The following is a 10,496-nucleotide window of genomic DNA, read 5'->3' as shown; positions in this document are numbered from 1 at the left end:
GGCCCCCCCCCAGCCCCACCAGGACCCCCCCAGCCCACAGAGCCCCCCAGTTCGCCCAGGACCCCCATCACCACCAAGCCCCCAACCTCCCCCCACCACCCCCAGGGGTCCCCCCTCCCCTTTCACTTACCGGGGGGGGTCCCCCCCCTAAATTTCCCTCCCCCCCCCAGGCTACGGCCCCGTGGCCCCCCTGTCCCCGGGGGGCAAAGCCTTCTGCTTGGCCTACGCGGCGCTGGGCGTCCCCTTCACGGTGTTGACGTTGGCGGTGGTGGCCCGGTGGCTTTCGGTGCCGGTCACCCGGTGGCCCCGGCGCTACCTGAGGACGCGGTGGGGTTGGAGCCCCCGGGGGGCCGCCGGGCTCCATTTGGGGCTGCTGGCGGGGGCGGTGGCGGGGGGCTTCGTGCTGCTGCCTGCCGCCGCCCTGTGGGCCCTGGGGGGCTCCGGGAGCTTCTTGGACGCCGTCTTCTTCTGCGGCATGGCCGTCACCACCGTGGGGCTGGGGGACGCGGCGGGGGCACCGGAGGGGCAGCCCCCGCGCCACCTCTACCGGGTGGCCTTGGCCGGTGAGCGGGGGCGGGGGGTTGGGGGGGGGCGTTGGGGTGGGGGGCGTTGGGGTTTGGGGATCTGGGGTTGGGGTTATGTGGGGGTTGGGGCTATGTGGTTGGGGTCTTCTTGGTGGGGGGGGTCTTCATTGGGGTGGGGTCTTTATGGTGGTGGGGTCTTCATGGTTGGGGTCTTCATGGTTGGTGTCTCCATGGTTGGGGTTTAGGAGGTTGGGGTCCTCATGGTTGGGGTCTTCATGGTGGTTGGATCTTCGTGGTTGGGGGTCTTCATGGTTGGGTTCTCCATGGTGGTTGGGGTCTTCATGGTTGGGGTCTTTATGGTTGGGGTCTTCATGGTTGGGGTCTTCATGGTTGGGGTCTCCATGGTTGGGGTTTAGATGGTTGGGGTCTTCATGGTTGGGGTCTTTATGGTTGGGGTCTTCATGGTTGGGGTCTTCGTGGTTGGGGTCTTCGTGGTTGGGGGACTTCATGGTTGGGGTCTCTATGGTGGTTGGGTTCTCCATGGTTGGGGTCTCCGTGGTTGGGGTTTAGATGGTTGGGGTCTTCATGGTTGGGGTCTCCATGGTTGGGGTTTAGATGGTTGGGGTCTTCATGGTTGGGATCTTCGTGGTTGGGGTCTTCGTGGTTGGGGTCTCCATTGGGGTGGTGTCTTTATGGTGGTTGGGTCTCCATGGTTGGGGTCTCCATGGTGGTTGGGTCTCCACTGGGGCGCGGTCTCCATTGGGGTGGGGTCTTCATGGTTGGGGTCTTCGTGGTTGGGGTCTTCGTGGTTGGGGGACTTCATGGTTGGGGTCTCTATGGTGGTTGGGTTCTCCATGGTTGGGGTCTCCGTGGTTGGGGTCTCCATTGGGGTGGGGTCTTTCTGGTGGTGTCTTTATGGTGGTTGGGGTCTTCATGGTTGGGGTCTCCATGGTGGTTGGGTCTCCATTGGGGTGGGGTCTTCATGGTGGCGGGGTCTTCATGGATGGGGTCACCATGGCGGATTGGGTCTTCATTGGGGGGGGGTCTCCATGGGGATCTCTCCATGGGGTGGGGGTCTCCACGGGGGGGTGGGGGTCTCTGACCGCTGTGTCCCCCCCCCCCAGCCTACCTGCTGCTGGGGGTGACGGCGGCGCTGCTGCTGCTGGCGGCCTTCCAGCAGCTGCTGGAGCTGCACGGGGTCAGCGCCGCGCTGCGCCCCCCCCCGGACCCCCCCGAGGAGGACGGGGGGCTGCTGGACGAGGGGGGGCAATAAACGGGGGGCTCGAAGCGCGACGGGCTCGCTGTGGTCACTGGGGGGGGTTGGGGGTCCCAGATGCATGGGGGGGGGGTCCCAGACACATGGGGGGGGTCCCAGACACATGGGGGGGGTCCCAGGTCCAATAGGGGGGTTCCCGGTCCCATTGGGGGGTCACAGACCCATGGGGGGGGGGGGTCACAGCACCATTGGGGTGGGGATCCTGATCCCATTGGGGGGGGTCCCCAAACCCATGGAGGGGTCCCAGACACATGGGGGGCTCCCAGTCCCATTGGGGGGGCAGACACATTGAGGGGGGGAGCAGATACATGGGGGGGGTCCCAGTCCCACTGGGGGGGGTCCCAAACCCATAGAGGGGTCCCAGTCCCAAGTAGAGGGGTCCAGACTCATGAGGGGGGGGTCCCATTTGGGGTCCCAGTCCCTGTGACACCACAGCCCCCCCCCCACCCGACCCTATTAGGATGAAAGAACTCCCCCCCCCCCAGCTCATTTTATAGAAAACCTTTATTCTGTAAAAATTGGGGGGGAAGTGAGGGGGGGCTCACATGGACGGGGGGGGAGGGAGCGGGGGGCCGGGCACCCCCATGGGCACCCCCAGGAGCCCCCCCCCCACCTCACCCCACAGCGGGCGGGGGGGGGATGCCGGACGGTGCCCCCCAGTGTCTCTCCATCCCCCCCCCCCCCCAGCTCCGATATATACAGACAATAAATACAGGGCCCCCCCCCCGGGATGGGGAGGGGGGGGCTCAGGCCGGGGGGCGCGCGGGGATGCAGCGGGGGGGTCCCTGCGCCGGGACAGAGCCGGGGGGGCAGAGGCAGCGGAAGGAGCCGGGGGTGTTGAGGCAGCGCCCCCCCCGGCACAGGGCGGCCTCCGAGCACTCGTCGAGGTCTGCGGGGAAAAGGGGGGGGTCAGGGGGGGTCGGGGAGGGGGATTAAGGGGGGTTGGGGGGGATTTGGGGTGGGATTGGGGTGGGATTGGGGGGTTTTGGGGGGATTGGGGGAGATTGGGGGGGGAATGGGGTGGGATTTGGGGTGGGATTGGGGGGGGGGTTGGGGGGGATTGGGGTGGGATTGGGATTGGGGGGGATTGGGGTGGGATTGAGGGGGATTGGGATGGGATTGGGATGGGATTGGGGTGGGATTGGGGTGGGGTGGAATTGGGATTGTGTGGGTTTTGGGGTGGGATTGAGGGGGATGGGGATGGGATTGGGGTGGGATTTTGGTGGGGATTGGGATTGTGGGGGATTGGGATGGGATTGGGGTGGGATTGGGATTGGGGGGGATTTGGGGGGGGATTGGGGTAGGATTGGGGAGGATTTGGGGGGGATTTGAGGGGGGATTGGGGTGGGATTGGGGTTTGATTGGGATTGGGTAGGATTTGGGGTGGGATTGGGGTTGGGATTGGATTTGGGGTTAGACTGGGGTGGGGAGGGGTTGCGGATGGGATTGGGGTGAGATTTGGGATGGGATTGGGGTGGGATTAGGATGGGTTTGTGTTGGGATGGGAAGGGATTTGGGGTTGGACTGAGATTGGTTGGGATTTGGGGCGGGATTGGGATTTAGTTGGGATTTGGGGTGGGATTGGGATTGGATTTGGGGTCGGACTGGGGTGGGAAGGGGTTGCAGATGGGATTGGGGGGGGTGGGGATGGGATTGGGGTGGGATTGGGATTGGGGGTATGGAATGGGCATGGGATCGGGATTTGGGGTAGGATTGGGGTAGGATTGGGGTAGGATTTGGGGTTGGATTAGGGTGGGATTGGGGGTTGGATTAAAGTGGGATTGGGGATGGGATGGGGTGGGATTTGGTCTGGGACTGGGGTTTGGGATGGGATTGGGATGGGAACAGGCTGGGATTATGCCGGGATCAGGCCGGAATCAGGCCGGAATCAGGCCGGGATTAGGCCAGGATTAGGCTGGGATCAGGCCGGGATCAGGCCGGGATTAGGCCTGGATTATGCCAGATTAGGCCGGGACTAGGCCGGGATTATGAAGGAATTAGGACGGGATCAGGCCGGGATTATTCCGGGATCAGGCCGGGATTAGGCCGGGATTATGCCGGGACTAGGCCGGATTAGGCCGGGATTAGGCCGGATTAGGCCGGATTAGGCTGGGATTAGGCAGGATTAGGCCGTATTATGCCGGGATTATGCCGGGACTAGGCCGGATTAGGCCGGATTAGGCCGGGACTAGGCCGGATTAGGCCGTATTATGCCGGGATTATGCCGGGACTAGGCCGGATTAGGCCGGATTAGGCCGGGATTATGCCGGAATCAGGCCGGGATTATGCCGGGACTAGGCCGGGACTAGGCCGGATTAGGCCGGATTAGGCCGGATTAGGCCGGGATTATGCCGGGACTAGGCCGGGACTAGGCCGGATTAGGCCGGATTAGGCCGGATTAGGCCGGGATTAGGCCGTGTCTCACCCACGCAGGCCACGCGTGCCGCGTCCAGCCGGTAGCCGGGGTCGCAGGCGCAGGTGAAGCCCTGGGGCACCCGCACGCAGTGCCCATGCTCGCAGCCGCTCAGCACCCCGCACAGCTCCGGCGGCAGCGCCTCGTCCCGGGGGTCTGCGGGGGGGGGTCCCCGTCAGCCCCCTCCCCATAAAAAAAACAAAATCCCCCCCCAAAACCCCTCAATCCCGCCCCCCCCCAAACTCACCATCCTCGCTGGCTCGCCCCGGCCGCTCGGCCACACCATGGGGCTGGAAGAGCCACGGGGGGGGGTCCTGGGGGGCGCTGGGGGGGCTGCGGGGCCGGGAGGAGCGGGGGGGGCCCCGGCGGGACCCCTCGAAATCCTCCAAGTCCTCGTAGCGGGGGGGGGCGGCGTAAAGGGCGTCCCCGCGGGGGTCGTAGCCCCCCCCCAGCCCATAGGGGTCGTAGTCGGCGCGCAGCCCCGGGGGGGGCAGGCGGGGGCCCGGACCCCCAAAGGGGAGGGGGCCGTAGGGCAGCCCGTAGTGGGGGGGGTATTCGGGGCCGTATTCGTAGGGGGGGCCCAGCCCCGGGCCGGGGGGGCGCAGGACGTTGCAGAGGAACTCGAAGTCATCTGGGGGGGGGGGGGGGGGGGGGAGAAAAAAAAATGGGGGGGGGGGCAGGTTGTGGGGTGGGGTCCTAAAAATTGGGGATGCTAAGGGGGGGGGTGTAAAGAGGTGGGGGGGGCACTGTTATATGGGGGGTACCCAAGGGGTCTCCATTAGGGGGGGGGCGTTGTGGGGTGGTGGGAGGGGTTCCCATTATTGGGGGGGGCAAAGGGGTCCCTGTTATGGGGGGGGTCCAAGGGGTCCCAATCATGGGGGGGGTGTCTAAGGGGGACCCACTCTGGGGGGTGCCCATGGGGTCCCCATTATGGGGGTCTGGGGGGGGGTCCCTATTGCTGGGGTAGGAGGGGGGCAGGGTGGGGGTCCCCCTGTGTGGGGTCTTGGGGACATGGGGACATGGGGACATGGGTATAGGGGATGGGGGGGTCGTGGGCATGGGAGGGGGCATGGGGACGTGGGCATGGGGGGGGGGACAGGGACATGGGGGGACATGGGGACACAGGGATGTGAGGCTATAGGGCCTTAGGGACATGGGGACATGGGGACGAGGGGACAAGGGGCCGTAGGGGACACGGGTGCATGGCAACATGAGGCTATGGGGCCACGTGGCTGTGGGGTCATAGGGACGTGGGGACATGGGGACACGGGGACATGGGGACACAGTGAGGTGGGGACATGGGGAGGTGATGTGGGATGTGGGGAGACAATGGGGGACACTGGGATGAAGGGATGTGGGACATGGGGACATGGGGACACGGGGATATGGTGACGTGGGACAGGGGGATGTGGGACAAGGGGAGGCGACGTGGGACATGGGGACACAGGGACACGGGGATTTGGGGACATGGGGGATACAGCGCCATGGGGATATGGGGACACAGGACGTGGGGACACGGTGACGTGGGACATCAGGATGTGGGACATGGGGACACGGGGACACGGGGATTTGGGGACATGGGGGATACAGCGCCATGGGGGTATGGGGACACAGGACGTGGGGACACGGTGACGTGGGACATCAGGATGTGGGACATGGGGACACGGGGGGGGCATCAGGGGACAGTGCCGGGACACGGGGATGGGGGGCCACGGGGACATAGGGCAGGGATATGGGGACACGTGGGGACAGGGCGACACGGGGGGGGTGACGGTGACACGGGGGGGTGACAGGGGGTGGCCTCACCCATGGCGCGGGTGTCGTTGGTGACGCAGCGGCGCTGGGAGCCGTCCAGCACCAGGGGGGGGCGCAGGAGCAGAAGTAGGAGCCCACCGTGTTGACGCAGCGGCCCCCGATGCACGGCTCCGCGTCCTCGTCCTGGCACTCGTCGTTATCTGGGGGGGGGGCGGTGGTGGTCGGCAAGGGGGTGGGGGGCACGGGGGGGGGGGCTGGAAGGGGGCTCGGGGGGCTGGAAGGGTGCTCGGGGGCTGAGGGCAGGGTGCTTGGGGTGCGAGTAGGGTGCTCGGGGTGCAGACAGGGTGCAGGCAGGGTGCTGAGGGTGCAGGGAGGGTGCACTCAGGGCACAAGTTGGGTGCTCAGGGTGCAGGTATTGTGCAGGGAGGGTGCACTCAGAGCACAATTAGGGTGCTCAGGGTGCAGGTAGGGCACGCTCAGGGTGCTCAGGGTGCTGGCTGGGTGCTGGAAGGGTGTGGGCAGGGTGCTCAGGGTGTGAGCTGGGTGCAGGCAGGGTGCTCAGGGTGCAGTCAGGGTGCAAGTAGGGTGCTCAGGGTGCAGGTAGAGCGCACTCAGGGCACAAGTTGGGTGCTCAGGGTGCAAAGAGGGTGCTCAGGGTGCAGCCAGGGTGCACTCAGAGCACAATTAGGGTGCTCAGGGTGCAGGCAGGGTGCTGGCAGGGCACAAGTTGGGTGCTCAGGGTGCAAGTAGGGTGCACTCAGGGCATAAGTTGGGTGCTCAGGGTGCTGGCTGGGTGCTGGCAGGGTGCTCAGGGTGCAGGCAGGGTGCAAGTAGGGTGCTCAGGGTGCTGGCAGGGTGCTGGAAGGGTGTGGGCAGGGTGCTCTCAGGGTGTGAGCTGGGTGCAGGCAGGGTGCTCAGGGTGCTGGCAGGGTGCAAGTAGGGTGCTCAGGGTGCAGGTAGAGCGCACTCAGGGCATAAGTTGGGTGCTCAGGGTGCAGACAGGGCACGCTCAGGGTGCTCAGGATGCAAGTTGGGTGCTCAGGGTGCTGGCTGGGTGCAGGCAGGGTGCTCAGGGTGCAGGTAGGGTGCTGGCAGGGCACAAGTTGGGTGCTCAGGGTGCAAAGAGGGTGCTCAGGGTGCAGCCAGGGTGCTCTTAGGGTGCTTTCTGGGTACAGGTTGTGTGCTCAGGGTGCAGGTAGGGAGCTCAGCGTGCTGGCTGGGTGCTCAGGGTGCTCTCAGGGTGCAAGTAGGGTGCAGGCAGGGTGCAAGTAGGGCGCACTCAGGGCACAATTAGGGTGCTCAGGGTGCAGGTAGGGCGCACTCAGGGTGCAGTCAGGGCACAAGTCGGGTGCTCAGGGTGCAAAGAGGGTGCTCAGGGTGCACTCAGGGCACAATTAGGGTGCTCGGGGTGCTCAGGGTGCAGGCAGGGTGCACCCAGGGCACAATTAGGGTGCTGAGGTCAGGGTGCTGGGGGTGCTGGGGGTGCTGGGGGTGCTGGCAGGGTGCTCAGGGTGCTGAGGGCAGGGTGCTCAAGGTGCGAGTAGGGTGCTCGGGGTGCACAGGGTGCTCTTAGGGTGCAGTCAGGGTGCAAGTAGGGTGCTCTCAGGGTGCAGGCAGGGTGCTCAGGGTGCTCAGGATGCAAGTAGGGTGCTCAGGGTGCAGGCAGGGTGCACCCAGGGCACAAGTAGGGTGCTGGGGGTGCTGAGGTCAGGGTGCTGGGGGTGCTGGGGGGGTGCTGGGGGGGTGCTGGGGGTGCTGGGTGCTCACCCACGCACTGCAGGTGCTCCTGCTCGTAGTAGTAGCCGCTGGGGCAGTAGCAGCTGAAGCCGGGGGCGGTGTTGATGCAGACCCCCCCCCGGCACAGCTGCGGCGCGAACACCCGGCACTCGTCCACATCTGGGGGGTAAGGGGGTAAGGGGGGGGGCGACGTCAGGGGGAGGGTCCTCGGAATTGGGGGGGGCACCCCCGAAACGGGGGAGCCCCTATATAGGAGGGGAACCCCAAAATAGGGGGGGTATTGCCCCAAAATAGGCGGGATGCACCCAAAAGGGGAGGGGCGTAACCCCACAAAATAGGGGGGGCATCCCCAAATTGAGGGGGCACCCTGAAAAATGGGGACATCCCCAAAATGGGAGGGGTGAGTCCCCCAAATGGGGGCCATTCCCAAATTAGGGGGGGTGAGTCCCCAAAATGGGGGGCATCCCATAAATGGGGGAGCCCCAAAACAGGGGTGGCATCCCCAAAATGGGGGGGCATCCCCAACATTGGGGAACTGCTAAATACAGGGGGGAGCCCCTGAGTAGGGGGGGGAGTCCCTAAACGGAGGGAGCCCCCAAATGGGGGGGGCCCCATTGCTGTGCCCCCCCCGCGGCCGCACTGACCTGCTGCTGAGCCCTGGGGCCCCGTGGTCTGGCCGGTCCCGTGGGGGCAGAGGGCTCGGTGCTCGGCTTGGGGGGGGGGACAGAGGTGTCACCCCCCCTGCACCTTGGCACCATCCTGACCCCATCCCCAGCCCATCCCTGTCCCCATCCACACCCCGATCCCAATCCCATCCCATCCCAGTCCTAATCCCTGGCAATACCCACCCCAATCCCAATCCCTTTACAATCCCATCCCCATCCCCATCCCAAATCCCATCACCACCCCAAACCCATCCCAATCCCTTCCCACCCCAATCCCAGTCCCATCCTCATCCCATCCCCATCCCATCCCCATTCCATCCAGTCCCAATCCCAATCTATCTCAATCCCATCACCAACCCCATCCCAATTCCATCTCCACCCCCCAATCCTATCCCAATCCCATCCCAATCCTAATCCTATCTCCATCCCAATCCCATCCCATCCCAGTCCCAATTGCAACTCCAATCCCATCGCCATCCCATCCCATCCCAAATCGCATCCCATCCCACTCCACTCCAATCCCAATCCCATCCATCCCATCCCAGTCCTATCCCCATCCCTTCCCATCCCAGTCCCCATCCCCATCCCCATCCCCATCCCCATCCCCATCCCCATCCCCATCCCCATCCCCATCCCTATCCCCGTCCCCATCCCCAATCCCAATCCCCATCCCCAATCCCACTCCCACCCCAATCCCTTCCCACCCCATGCCATCCCCAATCCCCTCCCCCCCCCCATAGCGTCCCCATGTCCCCACCGGTTCCAGGCGTGGGGCACGGCCTCGGGGGGGGGCAGCGGACCCCCAGGCGCCCCCCACGCTGCAGCAGCACTGCTGCCGGCTGACGTTGGGCGCCAGCACCCCGCAGGCGGGGCTGAAGCACGCCGCCAAGCCCGGGGGGGCTTCCACGGCTCCGGGGGGGCCGGAGGAGTGGGGTCGCTGGGGGGGGTCCCCGCACGTCCCCGTCACCGGATCGAACTCGTGCCCCCCGTCGGGGCAGAGGCAGAGGAAGGAGCCGTCCACGTTCTCGCAGCGCGCCGCCCCGCACACCCCCGGCAGCGTCGCGCACTCGTCCACGTCTGGGGGGGAAACACGAAGGGGGGGGGCTCAGTGTCACTCTGGGTGTCCCCCCCCTGCTGTCCCCGCTGTCCCCGTACCCTGGCAGTGGTGGCCGTGCCGGGCGGCCTCGTAGCCCTGGTGGCAGGCGCACTGGAAGGAGCCGGGGAGGTTGTGGCAGGCGGCGTGGGGGCCGCAGCGGGACCCCCCTCGGCGCACTCGTCCTCGTCTGCAAGCGGGGAGGTGACGTTTTTTTGGGGGGAGGGGGCGGTGGGGACATTGGGGGGGGGAGCGTGGAGCCGTCCCCCAAAAGCTCAGCCCCATGGGGGGGTCCCCACTGTCCCCCGATGGTCCCTGCTCTCCGTCTCCATCCTGACCCCATGGAGAAGCCCCCCTGCACCTCGACCCCATTGGCTTGTCCCCAGTGGCCCCATTGGCTTGTCCCCAAATGTCCCCCATCGTTTTGTCCCCATTATCTCCCGTGGTGTTGTCCCTGATGTCCCCTGCTGCCCATCCCCATCCTGACCCCATAGAGAAGTCCCCCTGCACCTCGACCCCATTGGCTTGTCCCCAGCATCCCCGTTGTTTTTTCCATGTCCCCCATAGCTTTGTCCCTATTGTGCCCCATTGGCTTGTCCCTGATGTCCCCCATGCCATGGCCCCTCAGGGTCCCCTCAGCCTCTCCGTACCCCCATCCCCATCCCCGTGCCCCAGTCCCTGTCCCCATGGCCCCATCCCCGTCCCCATGGCCCTGTCCCCATCCCCATGGCCCCATCCCCATCCCCATGGCCCCATCCCCGTTCCCATGGCCCCATCCCCATCCCCATGGCCCCATCCCCATCCCCATGGCCCCATCCCCATCCCCATGGCCTCATCCCCGTCCCCATGGCCCCATCCCCATCCCCATGGCCCGTCCCCATCCCCATGGCTTCATCCCCGTCCCCATGGCCCCATCCCCCATCCCCATGGCCCTGTCCCCGTCCCTATGGCCCCGTACCCTCACACCCCCCGCCGTCCCGGGGCCGGTAGCCGGGCTGGCAGGGGGGCACGCAGCGGTAGGATCCGGGCAGGT

General features: G+C 66.0%; 1 protein-coding gene across 1 annotated transcript; it reads right to left on the bottom strand.

The window, feature by feature from the left end:
• Positions 1-4,466: 4,466 nt before the first annotated feature.
• LOC140000335 (uncharacterized) lies at positions 4,467-10,082 on the bottom strand. Its single transcript, XM_072030183.1, has 6 exons — positions 9,526-10,082; positions 9,128-9,447; positions 8,350-8,415; positions 7,736-7,864; positions 6,020-6,168; positions 4,467-4,844 (listed from the first exon to the last, which is right to left on the bottom strand). Exons 1-6 carry the CDS (start codon positions 10,079-10,081, stop codon positions 4,841-4,843), a joined length of 1,224 nt encoding a protein of 407 aa, XP_071886284.1. The 5' UTR covers position 10,082; the 3' UTR covers positions 4,467-4,840.
• Between the last annotated feature and the right edge of the window lie 414 nt (positions 10,083-10,496).

The sequence above is a fragment of the Anas platyrhynchos genome, chromosome 33 (assembly GCF_047663525.1).
Source record: "Anas platyrhynchos isolate ZD024472 breed Pekin duck chromosome 33, IASCAAS_PekinDuck_T2T, whole genome shotgun sequence".
Taxonomy (NCBI): domain Eukaryota; kingdom Metazoa; phylum Chordata; class Aves; order Anseriformes; family Anatidae; genus Anas; species Anas platyrhynchos.
Note: the sequence above shows the minus strand (reverse complement) of the source record. Positions and strands in the feature narration are given on the sequence as shown.